At 41.2% G+C, this 27,268-nt stretch overlaps 2 protein-coding genes across 2 annotated transcripts; both read left to right on the forward strand.

Annotated features, from left to right (window-relative positions):
* Window positions 1-6,273: 6,273 nt before the first annotated feature.
* Window positions 6,274-12,385, forward strand: GJA9 (gap junction protein alpha 9; the record flags this gene model as incomplete). The annotated part of the gene is given in 11 exon segments (XM_049775526.1): window positions 6,274-6,359; window positions 9,719-9,921; window positions 10,690-10,811; window positions 10,813-10,873; window positions 10,876-10,935; window positions 10,938-11,036; window positions 11,039-11,200; window positions 11,383-11,459; window positions 11,495-11,646; window positions 11,967-12,237; window positions 12,239-12,385. Coding segments are annotated over 11 exon segments (1,440 nt in total), but the record flags the coding sequence as incomplete, so codon positions are not given.
* A 2,301-nt stretch (window positions 12,386-14,686) lies between these two features.
* Window positions 14,687-22,146, forward strand: MYCBP (MYC binding protein). The gene is made up of 5 exons (XM_049775114.1): window positions 14,687-14,770; window positions 14,997-15,069; window positions 19,416-19,464; window positions 19,714-19,843; window positions 20,928-22,146. Exons 1-5 carry the CDS (start codon window positions 14,687-14,689, stop codon window positions 20,970-20,972), a joined length of 381 nt encoding a protein of 126 aa, XP_049631071.1. The 3' UTR covers window positions 20,973-22,146.
* Window positions 22,147-27,268: the final 5,122 nt, after the last annotated feature.

The following is a 27,268-nucleotide window of genomic DNA, read 5'->3' on the forward strand; positions in this document are numbered from 1 at the left end:
GTGCAATCATTCTCTGTCTATCCCTCTCCCTCTGACTCATTTCACCTAGCATAATACTCTATATCCATTCATGTATAAGTGGATTTCATAACCTCATTTTTCCTAACAGCTGCATAGTATTCCACTGTGTAGATGTTCCAGTTTCTTCATCCATCCATCTGTTCTTGGGCGCGTGGGTTGTTTTCAGAGTCTGACTATTGTGAATAGTGCTGTAATAAATATGGGAATGCAGAGGGCTTTTCTACATTGTGTTTTTGGGCTCCTAGGGAATATTTCTAAGAATAGTATTGCTGAGTCATATGGAAATTCAATTTATAGTTAGAAGGGACAGATTTTAAAGATGTTTAATTACTTGAAAGTCTCCTCTCCTACACTACTGATTTAACAGTGTTGTTTCTTGAATAAAATTTAAGAGTAACATAAGGGTATAAAAGTCCTAAATTCTTGAAACATCAACTTTAAGCAAAAACAATCTGTCAGACTACTACCAGCTCCACTACAAAATAAACCAGGACCCTAAATAATGTCAATTCTGAATCAGAGCAATAGTGCATCAGGTAGGACACTTGCCTTGCACGTGGCTGACATGGATTCAATCCTTGGCATTCTAATAACTTTTCCCACCCCCACGCAGCATCCCTAAGCATCATGATATATGGCCCCCAAATAAAATCAAACCAAAATTGTCACTGGGGTCTGGATGAATTAGAGGGCTATGTTGAGTCCTCTTGAGGAGAATGGATACATGGGTGGCAAAATATGAAGAAATGAAAGCACACACACATTTGTGTGGAGAACAGCATTCTAAGTTTTATATCCAGACTAAAGTTTTTTCTTTTAAATAAGGGTACATTGCCAGTCACAAGTAAAAAAAGCTCATATTTTGTTTCTTTGCAAAGTACAGAAACTTATTAGTGTACATTGTTTGATCTTTAAAACAATACACATGACTTTAGGTGGTTTGTAACCTTAGAATAGTATACAGTTCTGTTAGGAGCCTAGCGGATAAAAGAAAGGTACGTTTTAACATCTCAAAGTAGTTCTTCTCTGGCCTGGCCCTAGGTGTCATATGATGTAAATTAAGAGATTAGCAAGAAACCAGATTTCCTATATCAAAATCCTTTACTAAGAGAACATGTTTCTAGCTCTAGGGGCTAAGACTAACTTCCTAAGGTCTGGCTTTGAAAGAGATAAACTTATATGAAAGAGGTACAGAAACTATACCTAGTAAAATCCAATAGCCCAATGCTATTCTGGCCAAACCTTTTTGGAGTGTAGATTAGTTATCAGGTATTCAAAGTGTCTAGGGGAAATCCCTGACGCAAAGGAATCCTTTCTATTACAAACTGCTATGGCATTCAAAAACAAGGAGAAAATAGTTTATGATGCTGAATCTTCCAGGTAAAGAGAAATTTAATCAAGGCTTTATGTTTGCCTGTAAATATGTACAGCAGAAGGGAGAATAATTTTAGACCAAATAATATAAAGAAAATATAATGTTAGTACCATAACATGAATCTCAAAAATATCTCTATGGAATTCCTCAACTCTCCATGCAGTTTTCCACAGTGGGCCTTTTGGTGAAATTCCTTGGGGACATATGGATAGCCATCCATGCCAGGAAATATGTCTGGTGGGCTTTTTGTCCATCCCCCACTAGTAGAAATATAGAAATTCCTATCAAAGGCGCAGACACAAAATAATGCCAGTTCCATCAAAAATCAGCTGTGATTGCTTTTTTTCTCATCAGTGTTTTAACTGAGGGAAACATTTGAGAACCTGCTGTATAGGATTAAACACTAATGTAGATGTAGAATGAGTGGCAGAATTACCTTAAGGATGTCTGATGATTTTCTGAACTGCTAGTTTAAGGTTCTTAAAGTGTGTCAAGGATCCCAGGGAATCTGGACCTGATTATAAATCTTCACTGCTGGGTTCTCCATCATAGTAAGATTCCCATCCTTCATATGTCCAATGGCTTTCCAGAGAGTGGGCAAAATTATCTGAATGCTGAGAACCCTGTATCCTTCTACAGAGTATCCAGATTGTTGCCATTTCTTCTCATAAGAGTTTTAAGGTCATCTAAACATAGGAAATATTTTTTTCTTCTTTCACTATCAACATGTTTTATTTACAAACACCCTCTAAACAGGTTGCTATATTTTGAAAGGAACACAATTAGATACAGTGAAAAAAGTAGCACTTGAACATTTTGAGGAAAATTGATCTGGGATTTGTAAACTTTTTTTCATGTGTATGATAATTTGCAAATGTTCTTGCAAAGATCCGAACAAGAACATAAAAGCTGAGTGTCTTCTTTGGCGGTGTAGAGATGAGGTATTGTTTATATCAATACCATAAGAACCAACACTACTGTAGATATGTGTCCCCAAAATATAATAACTGAATCCCAAAAATGAGTTTGATAGGGAGGTAAGTAAGATGGGGTTGGGACAGAACACAGGTCATTGGTGGAGGGATGCTGACACTGGTGGTGGGTTCCAAATTGGAACACTATATGCCTTAAACTTTTATTACGGGGCCAGAGAGATAGCATGGAGGTAAGGTGTTTGCCTTGCATGCAAAAGGACGGTGGTTCAAATCTCGGCATCCCATATGGTCCCCAGAGTCTGCCTGGAGCCATTGCTGAGCATAGAGTCAGGCGTAACCCCTGAGTACTGCCGGGTGTGACCCAAAAACAAACAAACAAACAACAACAAACCCAACAACTTTTATTTATAAATCATGGCATCAAAGTAAAAATATTTTAGTGTTTTACCTATCCACTCAAGCAGGTTCTTTTCCATAGTGGTGATGGCTGTCAATACTTGTTTGTACGTTCTTGTAGACATTTTCTAGCCTGTAAGAAAAGGAGAATTTTAACTGATAGCTAACTCACAGCTATCTCACAATTGACAACCGACAACTGAACTGTATTTGCTCTATATACCTGAAGAAAAAAATTTAGAGGGGTTGTATCTTTTTTTGAGGGGGAAGCTTACTCCTGGCTCTACAGTCAGAAATTGCCCCCAGCAGGCTCGGGGGACCATATGGGATGCTGGGATTTGAACCACCGTCCTTCTGTATGCAAGGCAAATGCCTTACTCCTGTGCTATCTCTCCGACCCAGGGTATCTCAAAAAACAAAACAAAACAAAACAAAAAACCCAAAACAACCCTGTTTTGTAAGCTGGAGGCAATGGATTTGCACACACACTCTGTGCTCTATTAGTATCCTATATAAACAGTCTATGTTCTCTGAATATTCCAACTATCTACAATAAATACCATATCAATTAGATTTAAATTGCCTTTTAAGTAGTTTTGCTACTAACCTCCCAGAAAGCACCATAATTATAATTCATGTGTCAACTAAGAGCGCAAGTCTTGGCAAACACCAATGTAAAGCACAGTGCAAACTTTGTGAGCACTGTGCAAGTTTTGAATACCACAACCTGATGTATATATACATAAATACATATCTCTATTCATATATATGAACATATATATGAAGGGTATTTGAGCCCTACCTAGAGGTGATTGGGGAAACTGGCTCTGTGTTTGAAACAGGCATATGCAAGACAAGTTCCTTAATCCCTGTACTATCTCTCTATCCATTTATGTATTTTTTTTGAGTCACCCCCAGCAGTGCTCAGGGATTATTCCTAGTTCTACATTAAGGTATTACTCCTGGTGGGGCTTGGAGTAGCATATGGGATGCTGGGGATTGAACCCAGGTTAGACACGTGCAAGAAAAGTGTCCTACCTGTGTACTATCATTTCATCTCTTGTATCCATTTATATTCTTACAGACAGTATTTGAGAGCAACAATTTACCAATTATTTTGCCAAATGAGTTATTATAAATGTTTAAAAAATTGCAATTTAAAAAATTTGCATTGTTTTTAGTCATGATGAAATCACAAAGTTATTTATGACTGGGTTTCAGACATACAATGTTTTAACAGCAATCCCTTCACCAGTGTCCACTTCCCTCCTCCAATGCCCTCCTACCTCCATTTGCCTTTCATCAGTCTGTTGCTTCTACGAGCAGTACTTCATATACATACGCAAAATTTTCCATAATGCAAAGTTTTCCACATATTTGTATTCTGACCATTAAAAAATATTTCCTTTGGGACCAGAGTAGTAGTAGTATGACCTGGCATCCTATATGGTCACCTAAGCACTGCCAGGAGTAATTATGGAGCACAGAGCCAGGAGTAACCCCTGAGCATCATCTGGTGTGGCTCAAAAAAAAAAATTATGAGGGCTGGAGCGATAACACTGTAGTAGGGCGTTTGCCTTGCATGCAGCCTACACTGGATGGACCCCAGTTCTATTCCCGGCATCCCAGAAATCTCTCCTGGCAGGCTTGAGGGACCATATGGGATGCAGGGGATCAAATCTGGGATCAAAGCTAGGTCTGTCAGTTGCGTGCAAAGCTGTGCTATAACCCTGGCTCAATACAATTTTTATAAACTTAATTTGCTCTTCTCAAAATTCTTTTTTTTTTTTGGGGTTTTTGGGCCACACCCATCAGTGCTCAGGGGTTATTCCTGGCTATCTGCTCAGAAATAGCTCCTGGCAGGCACGGGGGACCATATGCGACGCTGGCATTCGAACCAACCATCGTAGGCCCTGGATTGGCTGCTTGCAAGGCAAACGCCGCTGTGCTATCTCTCCACCCCTTAAAATTCTATTTATTATGTATATAATTTACAAATTTCATGTATATATTTAAATTATAAATTTTACATATAGTATGCTGGATAGATATATAATTTTAATTAATTAAACTGATCATGATTAACCTGATTAAATCAAATCGGCAAAGAGATCTAGAAGAGAAATATTTATCTGCCAACTCAGCAGGTTACTGTCTCTGAATATCAAACTTGAATGACTTGATATTGATATGTTAACTAAAAGTAATCAAATTAAATACATTATTTAAAATACAATTAATTATATTAATCCTTAATCCTCTCTGATTTCCTATAGTTAAAAATTATTATTGGGGTAACAGTACAATAGTGTTCATGTTTATGCCTTTGTTGTATAAAGTTATATTCTGCCATCATCATCAAAGTGCTTACGACCCTTCACTACTCTTTGTGTTCTTTCTAGTTTGTCTTCTATCTCCCTGGCACTCTAACCTCAGTTGTTGTCAGTTCATGTCTTGTTTTCCTTTGCCATTGTACATTCCCTTTGTTTCTTTATATATCACATATATGAGAGATCATATGGCACTTGTCTTTCTCCACCTGACTTATCTTGCTTAACATGACACTCTCTGGTTCCATTCCAGTGGAAGCAAATGACAATTATTCCATTGTGTATTTATAACACAAATGCTTTACTCATTCATTTGTTGTTCATCAGTTGCACTGTTTTCAGATCTTTGCTATTATTGATATATATATATATATATATATATATATATATATATATATATATATATATATTCTCAATGTTTGGGGGCCCATGTGCTCAAAGGATGTGATGGTGAGTAACAAACCTGGGTCTCCTGCGTGAAAGAATGTACTCAGTCTTTTTTTTAAAAATAATCTCTTTATATAATGACCATGATTATAAACATGTTTGTATTGTCATAAAAAGGACCCCCCCACACACACTCAGCCTTTTGAGCTATTTCTCTGACTCAGAAATTTATTCTTGGTAACATGGGGCCGGGCGGTGGCGCTGGAGGTAAGGTGCCTGCCTTGCCTGCGCTAGCCTAGGATGGACCGCGGTTCGATCCCCCGGCGTCCCATATGGTCCCCCAAGAAGCCAGGAGCAACTTCTGAGCGCATAGCCAGGAGTAACCCCTGAGCGTCACAGGGTGTGGCCCAAAAACCAAAAAAAAAAAAAAAAAAAAAAAAAAAAAAAAAAAGAAATTTATTCTTGGTAACAAATTTACCACTATTTTTTTTCTTTTTGGTCCACACACGATGACGCTTAGGGGTTACTCCTGGCTATGCACTCAGAAATTCATTTGCTCCTGGCTTGGGGGACCATATGGGACGCTGGGGGATTGAACCATGGTCTGTGCTAGGTTAGCGAGTACAAAGCAAATGCCCTACTGCTTGCACCATTGCTCTGGTCCCATAGATTTATCACTATTATCAGAGTAACCAGCTGAACTGAAAGTGATATTTTGTTCATATTTTAATCATAGGCTTGCTTAAAGAAATAAAGTGGTCTTCAGAAAGGAGGAATTCATATGTTTCCTCTAAAATGGCTCAAAGCTAAGATGGTGCTTTAAATAAATATTGGGGATTGGAATGTCCTTGGAAGCATTCTGGAAGAAATCCACACTCACTCTACTATGATTGGAAAGATCTGGCTTACCATCCTGTCAGAGCCAAATTGCCAGAGATGGGCCCATGCTGCTGGAGTCTACAGGGCCTTGTAGGCAAGAGGTCCAGGATCATTTAATAAAGCAATTTAAGGTTTTAAATGCTAATGAGGACTGTCAGACATTCTAAGACCAATAAGGGAGAGAGAAGACATAATGGGATACCTCAAGGGGAGCCGGTTCCATTTCCCACTCAGTGGGAGTAAATACCTGCCCTTAAGGCTTATTCAGTCCAAAAACAAATTAGAAAGCAGGATACCAACAGAGAGATTTTAGAGCCCCACTCAAGGGTGCATTCTCGAATCCACCACCGGGACATTGCCCTGAATGTAGTAGAGGCAATCACTGGGCAAGAGATTGCTGATCTGCCATGTAAAGAGGGCAGCCCCAGACCTCCTAAATCTGGGGTAGATGCTTTAATTGTGACATTCTGGTCACTACAGAGGAGAATGCAGGGCCCTCCCTACTCCCACCTTCTGGAGACTGTCACCAGGACCATGCCCATGATGCAAAGTAGGTAATTACTGGGCAAGAGATTGCCCTACTAATTTTCAGCAAATGCCAGGAAACTGGGAAGGGGCCTACTCCCGGCCACACAAGTCATGCAGTCCTACTCATCAGTTTGCCACCACTGGAAGTGCCACCCTAGGCATTCCTTGCCCGATTGATATAACCCTGACTATAGCACAATGCCCATACAAACTGCATTCAGGCATAAAGGGACCGATACCACCAGGCACAATAGGTCTGCTGTTGGGCAGGAGCTAACCCTTGTGGTCTCAGAACAAATGAACTATGGCAAGTGGATGTAAACCATGTTAATCCCCCCTGCAAAAAAAATACCTGCATGTGGCAATTAATACTTTTTCAAAATTTAAATGGGCAGTCCCTATGTCATCGGTGAGAGCTAAAGCAGTTTGCTCCTTTCTATTGCAATGCTTTTCAGCTATGAAAATTCCTAATATAATCAAAATAAATATGGACCAGCATATACAAGCAAAACTTTCCAAGTCGGGCCCGGAGAGATAGCACAGCGGCGTTTGCCTTGCAAGCAGCCCATCCAGGACCAAAGGTGGTTGGTTCGAATCCGGGTGTCCCATATGGTCCCCCGTGCCTGCCAGGAGCTATTTCTGAGCAGACAGCCAGGAGTAACCCCTGAGCACCGCCGGTGTGACCCAAAAACTAAAAAACAAAAACAAAACAAACAAAAATAAACTTTCCAAGTCTTTTGTAATGAGTGGCAGATAAAGCATAAAAGGTGATACTATGCAATCTATAAGGACATATGAAGGAGCACATAGAATACTTAAAACACAATTAATGGGGCCGGTGAGGTTGCACTAGAGGTAAGGTGTCTGCCTCGAAAGCGCTAGCCAAGGAAGGACTGCGGTTCTATCCCCCGGTGTCCCATATGGTTCCCCCAAGCCAGGGGCAATTTCTGAGCGCTTAGCCAGGAGTAATCCCTGAGCATCATCAAAAGGGTGTGACCCCTCCCCCAAAAAAACCACACAATTAATGAAAAATAAAAAACAGGGAATGCCTCCAATTGACTTTCTTTTTCTTTTTTCTTTTTGGTCCCACCCAGCAACTTCCAATTGACTTTCTATCAATATCATTGTTTTCTCTAAATTTTCTAAATCTACCACAAGGAGAACCATACACAGCTGCTGAAAAACATTTCCAGGAAAACCTAAGAACCCAAAAGACAATTAACTCATCTGGGTAAAAACTGATAAGGACTGGGTTGCAGGAAACTTCACCTTACATTTCTACAGAAGACATTCCCCAAAAGAAGCTATGGATTCACTGTGTCATATAATGACTCACCAAATTTAAATCCCAGAAAGATTTTGGACTTGAAAAAATTTGAACTTCTCATTGTTTCAAAAGCCTATGAAAAACTATCTTTACTTCAAGCAGCTTAGCAGCATCTACACATTTCTTTAAGCTTATTTAGGAATTTAAATAGTCATTAATTTTACTATATTTTACTTTTTTGAACAAATAAGATCCCAGTTAGCTGTTATTTATATTAGTTAGTGATAAAGAGGAAAAACAATGCCCTTACGTCAGCAGGAAGTAACAAAAGAAAAAGATCATGTTGTCCCTATTCCCTGACTATAGAGTTTACATTTCAATGTAGTTATAGGTTTAGAATTTAATGTTTATAAAATGTTAATAATTTCCCATTGTTTTAATAGTTTGTTGTAAATAGGTATGTATCAATTTTTCTTTCAGATAGTTCTCATGCCCAAATGCAACTTGGAAATGGGAATCTAATTATGGGTAAGCACTTGTTGATACCTTACATTTATTAAATGAAGTTTCCGGGGCCGGAGAGATAGCATGGAGGGTAAGGCATTTGCCTTTCATGCAGAAGGTCATCGGTTCGAATCCCGGCGTCCCATATGGTCCCCCGAGCCTGCCAGGAGCGATTTCTGAGCATGAAGCCAGGAGTAACCCCTGGGCGCTGCCGGGTGTGACCCAAAAAAAAAACCAAAAAAAAAAAAAAAAAAAAAAAAAAAAAAAAAATGAAGTTTCCATTTTCTCCTTTCTGTTCTCTTGACAACTGAGTAAAATGCCTCCCTCTAGTGAAAAACTGAAACTTAAAACATGATCTGCAAAGGGATCCTGAAATGTGCTAGTTCCTGATTCTCCTGCCAAATCTGATGACGCCATCGCTGAAGCACTTAACTACGGGAAACCAGCTATATTCTAATTACTCTGCTCATATCTGAAGACATCATCAAACTACAACCCTTTGGATCTGACCTACCTGGAATTATCTACCTTAAAAACTTTTAAATACGGGCCCGGAGAGATAGCACAGCGGCGTTTGCCTTGCAAGCAGCCGATCCAGGACCAAAGGTGGTTGGTTTGAATCCCGGTGTCCCACATGGTCCCCCGTGCCTGCCAGGAGCTATTTCTGAGTAGACAGCCAGGAGTAACCCCTGAACACCGCCGGGTGTGGCCCAAAAACCAAAAACAACAACAACAAAACTTTTAAATACAAAAAAGGGGGATTTCTAGTCCTACAGTTCAGCACCAGCCAGCCATAAAAAGGGGGTCTGCCTATTTAAATCGACTGTATCCTTTTGCTTTACTTGGCCCTCAATCTGAATTTACCCTGGTCTGAAGCCCAGCTCTCTCTCTCTCTCTCTCTCTCTCCTCTCTCTCTCTCTCTCTCTCTCTCTCTCTCTCTCTCTCTCTCTCTCTCTCTCTCTCTCTCTCTCTCTCTCTCTCGGCTTCTCTAATAAATAAGACTGTGATTTATGCCAGAGTCTTGTCTACAAGGCTCCAAGGACTCCAGCAATGTGGGCCCATCTCTAGCAGTTTGCCCTGACACCATCCTGTTCAGTGAATATGGTGAAACATTCATATTCCGAATTCTTGTTCTGGGTATTGCAGAAGAAGATGTCTGGAACGATAAGCAGTCAAGTTTCATTTGTAATATAGAACCTGGCTGCAGAAATTTGTGTTATGACCAGGCTTTTCCTATATTACTCTAGATAAAAATTGGGTTTTACCTGATGCCAACAACAGCGATTATGCGAAAAAAAAGTTTATTAGGATCACAGACAATGACTTGGGTTGGACAACCTAGTATGCCTGGAGTCCAGAGTTGGTCTTATGCCAGAAAACTTCAGGGGTAAGGTCTCTTTGTATCTAGGCCAAGGCTTTTCCTTTCCATTTCCCCCATATTTTGCTGGGCCTATGCAAACAACAACAATTGCCACTCTAACATCGTTTTTTTACTGTATTTCTTTTTTTGTTTGTTTGTTTGTTTTTGTTTTTGGGCCACACCCGGCGGTGCTCAGAGGTTACTCCTGGCTATCTGCTCAGAAATAGCCCCTGGCAGACACAGGGGACCATATGGGACACCGGGATTTGAACCAACCACCTTAGGTTCTGGATCGGCTGCTTGCAAGGCAAACGCTGCTGTGCTATCTCTCCGGCCCCTGTATTTCTTTAACTCTTAAAACTTTAACTCTTAACTCCTTAAAAAAAAAAAAGAAAGAAAGAAAGAAAGAAAGAAAGAAAGAAAGAAAGAAAGAAAGAAAGAAAGAAAGAAAGAAAGAAAGAAAGAAAGAAAGAAAGAAAAGAAGAGCAGCTTCCTAAACCTTCTGCTAGGGCTTTAATGAGTTCATTGGTAATTCAACAATTTTCAATTTTCAATTTTACTACTAAACTTTTTCTTCTTTTCTTTCTCTTCCATCTCTTTAGCTTTTCTATATTTTTTAAAATAACTTTGCCTTTGTTCTGCCTGAAACAAATGTATTATGATCAATTGTGTATGTATCTTCTTTAAATAAATTTAAAAAATTTAAGTTTTAGAGGTGATTTTTGTGTCTTCACCATCTCTGGTTTATATGGGCCATGCTTTATACCAACTGAGCATTCTGGAGAAAGAAAGGCAGAGGAAGAAAGCTCAACTGCGAGGAGAACTAGAGAGAGGAAAGTTTTGAAACGTCTGTTGAACAGAGAAAACTGGAGCAAAAAATTTGCAAGATAAACTAAATAAACTAAATAAAGCCCCTTTTAGAGGAACCTTGCTTTGTACTTATGTGACACATATTTTACTGTGGTTGAACTTGGGTTTATAGTTGGACAGTATATTTTATATGGATTTCATGTGCAGCCTTTATTTAGATGTCATGGTTATCCATGTCCAAATATAATTGTTTCATTTCAAGGCCAACTGAAAAGATATTTATGCAATCCATAGCCACTGTTTCACTTTTCTGAAATATTCTAGAAATTTTCTACCTAGGTTTAGAGAAGATTAAAAGAGGGCTTTGGGGGCAATATAAATTGAAGACGGACACAATAAATTCTTTTCTTTCTTTCTGTTTTTTGGGTCACACCCAGTAGCGCTCAGGAGTTCTTCCTGGCTCTACGCTCAGAAATTGCTCCTGGCAGGCTGGGGGACCATATGGGATGCCGGGATTCTAACCACCAACCTTCTGCATGCAAGGCAAACACTTTACCTCCATGCCATCTCTCCCGGCCCCCAAAAATTCTACACAAACAAGTCAAAACAAACTTTTGCCAAATATCAGAGTATGCATGCAAGTCCATTGAAGCAATTCTCTTCTGTTATCTGATAATAATTAGTTAATGGGAAAACAAACACACACACACACACACACACACACACACACACACACACACAGCAGTACTCATTAGTTTAAATTCACCTGCATTTCAGTCAGATCCTGATACACAGAGTGCAAATGATGAGAGATGCATTATGGACAAACAAGAAGCAGTATCTTTTATTGAGAGGTGCACATTTAGTATTAATCTTTTTTAATACTCTAACTCTAGTAATAAAGATGAAACTCAAGACACAGTTAGAATATAAGGTAATAGCAGGCCCGGAGAGATAGCACAGCGGTGTTTGCCTTGCAAGCAGCCGATCCAGGACCAAAGGTGGTTGTTTTGAATCCCGGTGTCCCATATGGTCCCCCGTGCCTGCCAGGAGCTATTTCTGAGCAGACAGCCAGGAGTAACCCCTGAGCAACGCCGGGTGTGACCCAAAAAAAACCAAAACCAAAAAAAAAAAAAAAAAAAAAAAGAATATAAGGTAATAGCAACTAATTTAGGAGAAAAAGAGACATTGAAAGCAAAGAAAACAAAAGGAATGACTATACTAGAAGTCACTGTTCTATGTCAGGAGTCCCTACAAACCTGGAAAACTCCTTGAAGCAGTCATCTCAAACCACTTTCTCTTGGCCCCTTCATTGCATGTGGAAACCAAAGTGGCTTCCTGATACATGGGCTTCCTCTACAGAACATGAAAATTAGGTGTCTCCTCCTAAGGATAACGTCAAGGGCTAGTTCAGAAGGGGCATATTCAGAACACTTCCTCCTTTAACAGGCACATTTCCAACTACTTGACATTCCAGGAATTCCAGATTCTTTGAGAGAATTGTCTTTCAAATCTCAGCTGGTCAGAACCTGTATGAATTCTACTTCTAGTCTTTCAAATAACTCATCATTGCAGACAAAACCACATTGGTAGAGGGGCGCCACAGATCTTCAAATCTGAATGATCTCAGGACACTATTATAGAAGCAGGCTAAGGGAGCACAGTCAAAATAGATAAGACAAGTTCTAAGGACCACCTATGTTTAGGGGGAAAGAGTTTGGGCTTCATCCAGCTAAGCTAAGGGCTTGCTATTGTTAAAGTTGCCCAGATAAAATCCAGGCCTTCCACATACAAAGCATGCCTGCAGACCTTTGAAGTATTTCCACTGCCCAGGATCAACTCTTCAGATAATTGCAAACCTATTTCAAGCAGAGAAAAAAATTTTTGATTTTGAGCTGTGACAGGCAGGGGTGTGTACATATCCAGTTTGGAGATCAAACCCAGGTAGAATGCTTGCATGCACTTTACCCACTGTACTATTGCTCTGGCCCCAAATGGGTCATTTTCCATTAAAAGATATAGACATACTACATAATACCAAATCAGTATTAATTTTTTGGGGCTACACCCGGTGGTGCTCAGGGATTACTCCTGACTCTTTGCTCAGAAATCACTCCTGGCAGGCTTAGGGGACCATATGGGATCCCAGGAATCGAACCCATGTCCATCCTGGGTCGGCTGCTTGCCTGGCAAACACCCTACCACTGTACTACATCTCTGGCCCCAAATCAGTATTACGTTTTAAAAAATTCTTTCAGAATTCATAGAAACTGATTTTTGAAAAATAATCACATTCAAAATTGAAGCTAAATAGCTTGGAATAAGGCTTTCCTTTGAACGAACCAGTCTTTAATGTTCGTGATTTATATAATCTCTTTTAGGTTGCTCATCTTTTTTATTTCTGGACACAATTTCATTTGTCCTTACAATTCAATTTAGGTTTCCTTGAGTATAATCATGTGACTATGTGATAAGTAAAATCTTAAAAATGAATAGTTACTTTATTCTTTTTGAGTCCCGTGACTCAGTACCCAGATTAAATTTTTGGCTATGCCATTTACTGGCCACCAAGCCTGCCACTTAACTGACAGGATGGGATTGAAGCCAGAAATGAGTTTCATACAAGTGACTGGACTACATACAGCAAATGTCCACATGTACTTTTATGAGCATGGAGCTTGCCCTCAAGAGGCCCAAATCAAGAAGCCCACAACATAAAAAAAAAAACACACGGACACTTTAAAAATCTTCCTCAAGCCTTGGAAGCAACTTTTCTGAGCCTGAGACTAGATCAGTGATAGTACGATGGGAGTAGGACAGTGCTTCTCAATTATTTTCTGTCATGCACCTCTAGGAAGAAGAAAACATTTTTCGAGTCCCCCCGCCCATGCGACTGTAAATAGTATCTTTATTAAAAAAAACTTTAGGGCCCGGAGAGATAGCACAGCGGCGTTTGCCTTGCAAGCAGCCTATCCAGGACCTAAGGTGGTTGGTTCGAATCCCGGTGTCCCATATGGTCCCCCGTGCCTGCCAGGAGCTATTTCTGAGCAGACAGCCAGGAGTAACCCCTGAGCACCACTGGGTGTGGCCCAAAAACCAAAAAAACAAAAACAATAAATAAATATATATATTTATATATATGCTATCTCTCCATGCTATCTCTCCAGCCCCTAGAGCTGATTTCTTAATCAGTGATGTCTGGATTAATGGTTACAATGAGCACGTTTTGCAATGCATAGCTTTTCGAAGCGGGGGTTTGAAGCAGGACACAGCAACTCAGCTCCAGAGATATACAGAGACATAAACACGGGGCTTAGCTTGTTATGACAGTGTTAAGGTCAAATGTGTCCCCCTTTACGGAGCCTTGCGCCCCCGTGGGAGGCACACCCCATTATCTGAGAAGCACTGGGGTAGGGAGTCTGTCTGCCTTGCTCAAAGCCGTCCAGTTTCCATCTCTGGCATCCCATGCGATTCCCTATGTAATTCTGGGCACAGCAGTCAGGGCTAAACTAAACCAAAGTTACCACAGCATCCGAAATCCAGAGGGGGGGGGGCACCCACGTCCCCATATGCCTCCACCCAGCCAAAGTGCCAGTTCCCCGGGCCAGCGGCAGATCCCATCCCCAAGCGCCACGCCCACAAAGGACTCCACGTGAAGCCCTGTTGAGCCATCAGCAGCTCCAGGAGTGAAAACTCCCAAACCTGCTCCCCGGCGCGGCGGGGACCGGAAGCGGAAGAACTTGCGCCGCTCGGGGGGGCGGGTGTACGCAGCCTCCCTAGGGTCGGCTCTCTCCGGGGCTATGCTGAGCGTCCTGGATACTATGGCAACAGGCCCCACCCCTGCGATTTCAGCCCGTGCGGAGGCAGTGCGCAGGCGCACGAGCCCTTCTGCGCATGAGCGGTCCAGCCCTCGGTCCTCCAGCCACGGTCTCGGGCGCCAGCTCCACGGCTGCCGCTGTCACTATGGCCCATTACAAAGTGAGGGGTGGCGACTTGCGGGTGGGAGCCAGGTGCTGGTGAGCACCTGAGTGGGAATGGGAACGCGCATGCACAGGTTTTGCGCGGAGGGCGGAGGGTTAAGTTCGCGAGGCGAAGGCGGGTTGCCGGAGTCTCCAGCGCCTTTTCCTCCTCCTCCCTTCTCCTCCTCCGGGCTCCCCGGCTTCGACCACTCACTCCCTGACCCCGCCGTGTCTCTTCTCTCCAGGCCGCAGACTCGAAGCGCGAGCAGTTCCGGAGGTATTTGGAGAAGTCCGGGGTGCTGGACACGCTGACCAAGGGTGAGCATGGGCTAGGAGACGCTGCCCCCTACTAGGGGGTCATGGAATGGGGGACCAAATGGGATGAGATGTGCAGGACCTGTATAGGTGCCCCCCGAAAAGGTGGGTCTGGACTGGCCAGACTTTTTTTTTTTGGGGGGGGGCCTATATACGCCTGGGTGGCCTCGCTCTACATGCCTCTAGTGCAACTTAGTCGCTGTTGCAAAGTCTTAACTTCCGTTGCTGCGCCTCGAGCAGCCAGCAGTGGGCAGGTTTGCTAAAGACCCAGAGATTTATTTATTTATTTATTTTTTGGATTTCCACCCGCCTTAGTTTTTGTGGCTGTCTTCAAAGTTCTACTCAGAAGTTTTCTTAGAGCAAAAGGAGAAGTTGGGGGCCGGGCGGTGGCGCTAAAGGTAAGGTGCCTGCCTTGCCTGCGCTAGCCTTGGACGGACAGCGGTTCGATCCCCCGGCGTGCCATATGGTCCCCCAAGCCAGGAGCAACTTCTGAGCACATAGCCAGGAGTAACCCCTGAGCGTTACTGGGTGTGGCCCAAAAACCAAAAAAAAAAAAAAAAAAAAAAAAGGAGAAGTTGGGAAAAGAAAAAGGACCAAAGTTTGAAAGAGGCTATGAGGTAGTTTAAGCCAAGCTCGTGAATTCATGTTCGATTTGGATGGGACTTTTAACCCCCTTTGGTAGTCTAGAAATTCTACTTTTGTGTAGATTTGAAGTTAAAATGGCTTTGCAGCTTTAAAAAGTTTAAATTGGTACAATATGTTCATTGTTCTAAATGGTAGCTTACAGTTACACTGTGTCTCTTCTACAGGGTTTAGGATCTAAGCAGATGAATTAGGTGTTCACATAGGAAGCTTCAAGAAATATTTTCTGAGGCCGGAGAGATAGCATGGAGATAAGGCATTTGCCTTGCATGAGAAGGACGATGATTCGAATCCCGGCATCCCATATGGTCCCTAAGCCTGCCAGGAGCAATTTCTGAGCATAGAGCCAGGAGTAACCCCTGAGCGCTGCCGGATGTGACCCCCCCCCAAAAAAAAGAGATATTATTTTAGCTCAAAAGCAATATTTTGAATGTTTTAATCACTCTACTCCCCGTCTGGTACGATAAAGGGTGTAGAACAAAAAACTTGGAGGAGTAATGATCTGGCTCCATAAGAGGCTAGTTAATTAAGTGCCTGGGAAAAGATTGGGCAGCTGCTCTTTGGCCAAAGGGAAAAGTTAGGTGGAAATTGTGGAAGAATAATTCTGGGTCCTAGAATAACACAGAGCTTTTAATTCTTAAGCATCGGCTATTGATTTTGAAATGATACTTTTGGGGAGGGAGTGATAGTACAGCTGGTAGGGCTCTTGCTTTGCACACAGTGTACCTGGTTCTATTTTTGTGTGTGTGTGTGTGTGTGTGTGTGTGTGTGTGTGTGTGTGGTTTTTGGGTCACACCTGGCAGTGCTCAGGGGTTATTCCTGGCTCCAGGCTCAGAAATTGCTCCTGGCAGGCACGGGACCATATGGGACGCTGGGATTCGAACCGATGACCTCCTGCATGAAAGGCTAACGCCTTACCTCCATGCAATCTCTCCGGCCCCCCTGGTTCTATTTTTTACACCAAATATGGTCCCTTGAACTCTGCAGGGTCCTGAGTACAGGGTCAGAAGTAATTCCTGAACATAGCTAGGTGTGTTCCAAAAATTAAAAACAAGCCCACAAATTCATTTTTTTTTTTTAAATTTATTTTGGGGGGGCTGGAGAGATAGCATGGAGGTAAGGCGTTTGCCTCTCATGCAGGAGGTCATCGGTTCGAATCCCGGCGTCCCATATATGGTCCTCCCGTGCCTGCCAGGAGCAATTTCTGAGCCTGGAGCCAGGAATAACCCCTGAGCACTGCCGGGTGTGACCCAAAAACCACAAAAAAAAAAAAAAAAAAAAATTTATTTTGGGTCATACCTGGCAGTGCTCAGAGGTTACTCCTGGCTCTGTGCTCAGAAATCGCTCCTGGCAAGCTCGGGGGATTATATGGGATGCTGGAGATTGAACCCTGATTGTCCTGGTTTGGTCACATGCTAGGCAAACGACCTACCACTGTGCTATCACTCTGGCCCCATTTCAGCTCCGGCTATTTTAAAATTTTTTTGGGGGGGTTTTGGGCTACACCTGGTGACGCTCAGGGGTTACTCCTGGCTATGTACTCAGAAATTGCTCCTCACTTGGGGGACCATATGGGACACTGGGTGATTGAACCACGGTTCATTCCAGGCTAGTGCCGGCAAGGCTGGCGCCTTACTGCTTGCGCCACCGCTCCAGCCCCACAAATTCATTTTTAAGTAAAAAAAAGAAAAACACTTTTAGTTTTCTATTCTAGGTTTTAGAATTGGAGGAGCCAAAGTTCCTGCTCTACAAGTTTGTATCTTAGTCAGACTTAGTATATAAGCCAGAGGAAACTTATGAATAAAACATAGCCAAATAAATGGGAAAGCAATAAAAAGCTGTGGGTATGCTACTTTATATAAGGTGTCATCGTGGAAGGCCTCTTCAGAAGTTATATTTGAGCAAAGATCAGAATGAAATACTCAGTGCTGTCAAGAGTTTCGAGAACTGCTAAACATACTGGAGGGTGTGAGTGAAGAAAGATGGAATGTCAAAGGGCTGACAATTGTAGGAGGTAATTGAAGATATGCAGCCCTGTGGACATAGAGGAATCTGCTGGAGGCTGCTCTTTCCCTTACTTATATTTACTGGCAGCTAATTTCTCACCTCAGTCTTCTTTGATATCCATTCTCCTAAATAACTGTGTAGTATCTATGACTATGACTTAGACTATGTAGTACCTTTGAGTTCTATTTAAACTCACTATCAGCCTCAAGTTTAGGTGCTTTTACATATGATTATAATTTTATTTTAGCTTGGGGGGGGTGGTCTCACAAGTTGTCCTCCAAGCATCTGAGAGCCACCTGCTGTGATACTCAGCCAACGGGGCAGGGTGGTCCAATGCTATGGCCCAGTAGTGTTGGGAGAAATTTGTAACATCCATTTTATTTCTAGTAATGGAATTGTCTCTTAACTCAGTTTTTTTTTTTTTTTTTAAATTAGCTTATTTTCAAAAGGATTTGAAATTGGTTCTAACATAGTCTTACAAAGGTGTTTTTTTGGGTTTTTGCTTTGTTTTTGGACCATACCTGGCTATGCTCAGACTCTGCTGCTGGCTCTGTGCTTAAGGATCACTCTGGGGATGTGGGCTCTGGGAACCATATGGGGTGCCTGGGATGGAACCTGGGTCAGCCACGTGCAAGGCAAAATCCCTACTCACTGTACTATCTCCCCAAAGTAGAACTATTTTTTCATTTCTTTTGGGCCATACCTGGTGGTGCTCAGGGCTTACTCCTGGTGGGCCAGGGGGTTGAATCCAGGTTAGCTGTGTGCATTGCAATATCCTATCTATTATACCATTGCTCCAGCTTCAGAGTGTTTTAAAAATGACAAGTTATTTGGAGAAAGAGACTTTTAGTTATTTGAGAGCTATATCAACCTTGGAAAGTCCTTGCTAAGGCAAAAAAGGGAGCATTGAGTATACTGTTCTTGTCTGAGTAGCAGGAAATAGGTTTCTCCTAAGAAAAGTGTAGGACACTTGATATTAACATTATTATGTTAATAATTATCAACCTTGTAAGTACCAATGATAGAAATTTAGGTGTAAGAAAGAGAGAAAGGCCCAGAGTGATAGCACAGTGGGTAGGGTATTTTTCTTGCACACAGCTAACCCAGGATTGATTCACAGTATCCCATATGGTCCGGGGCATGCCAGGAGTAATTTCTGAGTGCTACCGGATGTGGCCCCCAACCCCCCAAATAAAGGAGAGGTAAGAAAAAATGAGGGTAAGAGAGGGCTGCTTAATCACAACCATTGAGGCTACTACCACTCCCTCTCATTCCACTTTCCCTCTGGGCAATATCCCCATATTAGAAAACCCTTGTGCTAAAATTCCTTGAGAGTAGGGCTCTTACTTGCTTGTTCACCATTGTATGGACAGATTGATCTGTAATGTGTGTGTAAGTAAGGCACTTAATATTTGAGGTAGGGAATATAATTTCAGTCATTCCAGTTAAGATTTTAATCGTGGGCCCCGAGAGATAGCACAGCGGCGTTTGCCTTGCAAGCAGCCGATCCAGGACCAAAGGTGGTTGGTTCGAATCCCGGTGTCCCATATGGTCCCCCGTGCCTGCCAGGAGCTATTTCTGAGCAGACAGCCAGGAGTAACCCCTGAGCACCGCTGGGTGTGGCCCAAAAACCAAAAAAAAAAAAAAAAAAAAAAAAAAAAAGATTTTAATCGTTACTTTTTCTGTCTTTTGATTTGCAGTGTTGGTAGCCTTATATGAAGAACCAGAGAAACCTAACAGTGCTTTGGAGTATCCTCATTTTTAAAATCAGAACAGTTTCTTGTTATTTTTATCTTTTATTCATTGACATAGATAATAATTGTTAAGAGGTTTTGATTATTGAAATAGTTACTTTCTTTTGACTTTCTGAATGATAGTTTGAGTAAATATTGGTAATAGGGTTGGGCAAGTTTGAGCAGTGATATTGCTGCTACTTTGGGCTATTATTTCATTTGTTTCACTCAGCTCTAAAGAGTAAATTCTTAACTTTGAAAATAGTTTTTTAAAGCATCACTTAGGAGCTGCTACCCCAGAAAATCCAGAAATAGAACTGCTTCGCCTAGAATTGGCAGAAATGAAAGAGAAATACGAAGCTATTGTAGAAGAAAATAAAAAACTGAAAACTAAGGTAAAATTCTTAAAAAGAATTCATTGTATATAATTTCACCTTTCATGATTGTAGGAGTAAAATCTTACTAAAACGGACTATAGAGGAGGGAGAAGTCCTATTAATCCTAATAGTGCAAGACAGAACTGATGCTTTCTTTACTAAGAAAACCCACAAATTCTAAATAGGACAAGCAAACTTGTCAAAGATATCCTTGGAAATATGTATCAACATAAAGATGCCACTATGTTAATGGTTCTTAAAGTCTGAACCAGCTGATGTAAGTAGGTCAGAATAGGGTTTATGATAGTTAACCTTTTTAGAGTTGAGCATGTTTATAGTTTTATGTGATAGCCCTAAGTTAATGTAGGCCTATAAATTAGTTTGCACCTGATTTTGTCTAATGCATAAGTTTTTTCTTCAAATCCTCGTGAGAATTTTTATGAGCTTCGACTTAGTCAAATCTAAGCCTTGAGGTTTTACTACATTCTGAATTACAGAATATTTTACATTATTGAAGGCATTTCTCATGGTTTTATCTTCTCAGGAATTTTATAAGTGAAACAGACTGTTTTATAGGTGAGGAAATTAACAAATCCTGAAACCTAAGTGGCTAATTGGAAAGTCTGTGTTCTTGCAGGGAAGCATAACTTAGCATAAAAGAAAGTGTACTGTGTGTATTGGGTCCTGGGTTGGATTCCTTTGCATCATAAAACACAGTATCTTAAAGATTTCCATAATGTGCAAATTCAATAAACTCTCTGGAACTTTAAAGTCAGAGACTTTAGCTGCAAGATAAATAGGATAATTCTCCCCTCCCTTTACTTTTTCAGAGAAAGTCCAATAAAGCCATGTGAGTTTTTTTTGAAGATGTTTATTATAGATCAAATAACTGAGCAGTACAGGCTTAAATTGGAATTAAATTTTAGTTTCCCATTAAGTTTAAAAATCTATTTGGAAGGTGCTTTTATGGGTTTAATTATATAAGAGCTTAAGCCACAGAATGGCTTAAAAAATAGGATATTATCTAGTTTCATAACGTTTAAGTTGTTTTACCCAATTTAGAATAAAATTCACCTTAACTCCTCTTGTCTTTGCTCCATAGCTTGCTCAGTATGAACCACCTCAGGAGGAGAAGCGTGCCGAATAGAATTCTGCTCCATTGAAACGACACTGAAAAATGGTTTTGTATGATTTGAATAGTTTGTATAGTGTATAATCTTTTCTGAACAGATGCTATAGAACTCTTTTTTAATATGTTAAAAACTCACCTATTACACTTTAACTGTTCAAACACATAGAATCACCAATAAAAGCTCAATATAACTTTCTTTGGGTCTTAAAAGCAAGAAGAATCCAAAGTGCATCCTAAAAAAAAAAAAAGACATCTAAACCGCCATTTAATTCATGACCTTAAAGACATTTTGCTTATCAGTTCAATGAAGAATGGTGGTTCTGGTTGTATTTTAGGATGGAGCTGTTTCTCAGATTAGTTTGGGATACAAGCACAGGTATAATCATTCTTGGAAAAGAAGTGACCCTGTGTTTCTATTCTCTAGGCAGCTGGACAGATGTGTGACATAAGATGCTTTTACAGGAGTTTCTAGGAACCGTCTGCTCCTTTATGTTAACACAGAACAACTCTCTTCTTTTCCACCACTTGCCTTAGACAACTGTGTGTGTGCCAGTTTGAACTCTGACACCACTCTTTTCCTTCTATGCAATCATGCCCTACCTGATAATGTCGTCTTGTTATTACTCATGCATCAGTGGATTCTAATTGCACATCGGCCTTTTGTTGTTACTTTTCAATTTGCTATAATTGTAGCTATCCTGATTGTAATTTATGTAACTTTAAACAGGATCATACTGTTCCCAGCCTTATTTAGTTGCTTAGTTGAGCACAGAACAGAGGCAATATAAGACTCTGGACTCATGCACAGACTGGAATGAGAAGGGGAATGAGCCATCTATCATGGCACTATTGTTTGTGGGTAAAATAAAATAGTGATTTTTCCCTCCCTCAAAGTATTTTTCTAGCCTTTAATTCATTTTATTTTCATAATTCTCGTGAATTAGGTAGGGCAAATGTAAAGGGAGATTGGGTGCTGAATTTTTAGGCCAAAGACTGATTAATACAATTTTTTTTTTTACTAACTGTAGAACCTTGGGCATACCAGTCAACTGCTCTGAGATTCATGTCCTCAACTGTTAAAATGAGAAAGTACTATCTGTGCTGCCTACCTCACAGGGTTGTTGTGAGGTTACATGAAAATGTATGTGAAAGATTTGTAAATGGTAAAGCACTATATTCTTGTTTGTTAGTCTTTTTTTCTTCCCTTTTGAAGTTTTATAGTCAGATATTTAGTTTTACTGATCACTTATTTTCTGTACTGACTGACATTAAGTTCTATTTTATGTATTCTCTTCCTGTTGTGAGAAATTTCTTAATCAACATACACATGGGAAGTCTTCTAATGAAAGTTGACTTAATAAGCAAAAACCTCACCACTAGCAGAACATTGGGACCAAGGCGATTACAAGGACATTTTAATTAGTCATGTTTCCAGGAATGTGGCACTGGTCTATACCTCTCTAGTCACATATTTGCTTTCGGAAGAACATTCCCTTGAATTGGTCTATTTTTTTAAACCAATGTAAGTGCCTCCATACAGGGGGCAGTGTGTCCCAAAGATGAATAACAAAGCTAGCTGTAAGACAAATGTCTAAGCAATTCCATACATATGAGATAGGACACACTCAAAGCTAAAATATGAAATGTAGCCCCCATGGGATCTTGAAAGAGAACAGAGGGAGAACTGTCTTCTTTAAGTAGTTCATCTTTTTTTTTTTTTTTTTTTTTGGGTCACACACAGCAGTGCTCAGGGGCTACTCTTGGCTCTATGCTCAGAAATTGCCCCCGGCAGGCTCGGGGGACCTATAGGATGCCGGGATTCGAACCACCGTCCTTCAGCATGCAAGGCAAATGCTTTACCTCCATACTATCTCTCCAGCCCCTAAGTAGTTAATCTTTAAGTAGTTAATATGACAGTCCCTTTGTAGATATTAATTAGAAATTTGTCAGCTATCTCTGCCACTCTTTCCCTGAACTAGTAATGTTAGGTGACTATCTCTTGTACCATTCTTTTGGATAATGATAACATGTGGGTTGCATAATTATACTCCGGTGGGACTGATCAGTCAGTGCTATATATAAATCCAGGTCTGCCTGGTCTCTGGGGAGTCCTCAATATTTCTATCAAGGATTTGGAAGAAAGTATATAAAAAGGGGCTGGAGCGATAGCACAGCAGTACAGTGTTTGTCTTGCACGTGGTTGATCTAGGATGGACCTCGGTTCGATCCCTGGTAGTGACTTCTGAGTGCATAGCCAGGAGTAACCCCTGAGCATCACCAGATGTGGTCCAAAGACAAAAAAAAATGTATATAAGAAGATGCTCGGGCCCGGAGAGATAGCACAGTGGCATTTGCCTTGCAAGCAGCCGATCCAGGACCAAAGGTGGTTGGTTCGAATCCCGGTGTCCCATATGGTCCCCCGTGCCTGCCAGGAGCTATTTCTGAGCAGATAGCCAGGAGTAACCCCTGAGCACCGCCGGGTGTGGCCCAAAAAAAAAAAAAAAAAAAAAAAAAAAAAAAAAAGAAGATGCTCATTGGAGTATTAAATGGATTCCATTTATTCTCTTGCTTAGCTTCAGCTGTCTTACCCATAAAACACAGATTTTTAAAATTTTGCATGCCAAGGTTATGAGGGACAAATTAAATATGGATATAAGAGTACCTTGTATATTGTAAAGAACTCTATGTAGGTCAGGTAGTAATAACACCGGATCTGTAACTGCCACAAAGTTGAAAGAGCTGGTTGGTCAACTATATTGAATTTAGCTAGAAAATAATTAACTTTTGAGTATCCAAACTATTAAGCCTAAGCCAAAAAGTTGAAATAATAAGTTTTAAAATATTTAGGCTAGAAAATTCAATTATGGGGTCTGGTAGATAATTCAGTGGGCTAGAGTACATGCTTTGCATATGGGAGTCCAGGTTCAATCCCTCCAGCACTACCATACATTATTAAATGTGGTACCAAAAACAGCAAAAGAGAAAAAATTACAATGTTAAGTAAGTAGGATTGTTGACATAGTACTACTTTTATTGATTTATCAGTGTGAACCACTCTCACTTGAGGTATTTAAAAAATTATTACATTCTGGAAGAATTTATAGAAATATTAGCCAGGGGCTAAACAGTTACCTTTAAGACTAAACTGTGAATATTGCATTGGAGAAGCCAGATATTGAAGGATGTTGAAAACGCAAATACATATAAAGGAAACCAATAGGAAGAGGCATTTATAAGATTATGATGCACAGAATAGCCACTAGCTACAACAGGCAAAAAACCAAAACAAAACTAACTCCTTAGTCCCTAGCAACATTTCTAATGTGCAATCTATAATGATTACGAAACAATGCAGGTGTAAAACATTTCTAGAAAATTCCATTGATCATCACTGTAGAAGGAATGGTTGAAGGCACTGAGTGAGGATGGTTTAATGTGGAACATAGAATACTTGTTGAGTAATGAAGTCTACAATCTAAAAGTTGAGAGGTTGCCATGAAAAAGCTGTAGACTACTAGTTTATATTCCATTAGGTTCAGGGAGATTCCCTGAAATCTAATTCTGGGAGCCGGAATGATAGTACATTTGCAGCCAACCCGGGTTCAATCTCCAGCATCCCATATGACCTCATGTACTAGAGTAATTTCTGACTGAAGTGCCAGAGAAACACTTGAGTACTGCTGGGTGTGACCCAAAAAGTAACAACCAAAAAAATTGGTTTTGGGGCCACCCTTGTCAGTGCCCAGTTGCTATTCCTGGCATGGGAAATCCCTCCTATTTGTAGAGGTGCACTTGCAAGTGGAGGGGTCATGAAAGTTTTGCTACAGTAAAATGAAATTCACTGCTCTTTGAGGAAGTTTTTCTGTTGTACTTAGGCTCTAGTATATATTACATATCAGTCTGAAAAATTGTAGACTAGATTGTCTTTGCTATGCGAGGTTAGACTAAAGAATGGCACACATCACAAAAAACGAGCAATCAGTGCTGACAAGTCCAGTCCAGTCTAGTCCAGTCTTTATGGAAAACAATTTAGAAAGTCCTCAAAACAAAACAAAACAAAACAAAAACCCCTGGAAATTGAACTCTCAGATGATTTAGCTATAATATATCCTAGGAACACAAAAACAATACAAAAATACCTTCTGCACACCTATATTCATTGTAGTGGTATTTACAATAGCCAGAATTTGGAAACAACCCAGATGCCCAACAATAGAGGAATGGCTAAAGAAACACAATGGAATACTATGCAACTGTCAGCAAAAAATGAAGTCATGAAATTTTTCTATACATGGATGGACATGGAAACTTATGCTGAGTGAAATGTCAGAGGGAGAGAGATATAGAATAGTCTCACTCATTTGTGGGATTTAAGAACAGTAAGAGAAATTATTGCAATAATATCCAGAGAATAGAGATGAGGGCTGGAAGAACCGGCCTACAATATGAAGCTAACCACAAAGAGTGGTGAGTGCAATTAGAGAAAAAACTAACAAGTGTCATAACAATAGTGAGTGAGAGAAATAAAATGCCTAGCATGGGGTAGGAGAGATAGCATGGAGGTAAGGCATTTGCCTTGCATGCAGAAGGACGGTTGTTCGAATCCGGCATCCCATATGGTTCCCCCAAGCCTACCAGGAGCGATTTCTGAGCATAGAGCCAGGAGTAACCCCTGAGCGCTGCGGGGTGTGACCCAAAAACACACCCCCCCCCAAATGCCTGGCTTGAATACAGGTGGGGGTGGGGGAGGAAGGTGAAAGGGGCATTAGTGATGGGAAGGTTGCACTGGTGAAGGGAGCGTTGTTCTTTTTTTTATAAAAAGAAACCCAACTACAAACATTTATAATCATGGTGCTTAAATAAAGATATATATAAAAAATAAAATGTACCTTAAAAAAAAGTATACTGAAAGTTTCTGGGGCCGGAGCCATAGCACAGGGGATAGGGCATTTATTTGCCTTGCATGTGACCGACTGAGACTGACTTGATCCCCGGCATCCCATATGGTCCCAAGCCTGCCAGAAGCTATTTCTGACCACAGAGCCAGGAGTAACTGGAATGCTGCTGGGTGTGGCCCCAAAACAAAACAAAACAAAACAAAACAAAAAGGAATGTATCCTACCTTTGACATCCAGACTATATACCTAAGACTTAGAGTTGCCTGCAAAGGATTTCCTAACAAAATCTATGTTAGTTTCCTTGAAGACCATGACCATTTCCATCCAGCTTTAAGAGGAAAGTTTTTTTTTTTTTTGGGACAAATTTCCAGTTTTAGAGTATCAAAATTTTAGCGTGTCAAGGGTGAAAACTGCAACGTCGTCAAACATACTTAATGGTAAACAACTAGTTTATTTCATCATTCCTTGGCCACTGACTTCAAGGTTATAAAGATGCAATGTTCTATGGGACACGAGATGAATGGAATTATTGGAGGACTAGATGTCAACTCTGTGTGTGTGTGTGTGTGTGTGTGTGTGTGTGTGTGTGTGTGTAAATTGAGTTAGCTGAATTTGAAGTAGCAGTAGTGTGTGTGTGTGTGTGTGTGTGTGTAAATTGAGTTAGCCGAATTTGAAGTAGCAGTAGTATTCCCTATCAGTGACTTGCTGAAGAAACTGTTCTGACTTGATTATATTATTGGCTGTCCTATCAGGATTTTAGCAACCTGCTAGAACCAACTCTACCCATGACAGCTGGGTCTTCTCTACTCTGCCTATCCCAGCTATATCCACCCATCTAGCCTTGTTCAGAACACCAGACTTCATCATCCTTTCCTCGGAGCATTGAAATGGGGGCTCCCCCTGTGGTCCTGGAGGGCACCCAGCGGGGGGGGGGGTGTACTGTAGGGACAGTGCTGTACCAGGATCATCCACCCGCAATTCTTGCTCCAGTGTTTCGAGTTTCTATTTTCCCGGCTCTGATCTGCCTCTTGGACCTTTTCCATGCCATAGCTCGTGTCGAGGGTACTTACGCAAGAAATCCGATCACTAGGAATCCTCCAGCAACCTGACAGGTAGGCAGCCAGGCAGGTAGGCAAAAAAAAGAGTCCAACTAAGCCGGTTCCAGATTGGGGCTCCCAGGCTACGACGGGCATCGACCATTGAGAAGAATACGCATCTAGAAAGCCAGTCATTTCCTAAACCCCCCCCTACCTGTCGGGGTTGCACCTTTCACCGTCGAGGCCCTCCCAAGCTCAGCCCCATCATCTGGGGAGGAGGAGGGCCGCGAGAGGGCTGGGCCGGGCGGGCCGGGCGGGCCTGTCGGTCTCTCGCTCTCCCTCTCTCCCCTCGTGACTCCTCCTCCCCCTCCCCTCT

The sequence above is a fragment of the Suncus etruscus genome, chromosome 6, assembly GCF_024139225.1.
Source record: "Suncus etruscus isolate mSunEtr1 chromosome 6, mSunEtr1.pri.cur, whole genome shotgun sequence".
Lineage (NCBI taxonomy): Eukaryota > Metazoa > Chordata > Mammalia > Eulipotyphla > Soricidae > Suncus > Suncus etruscus.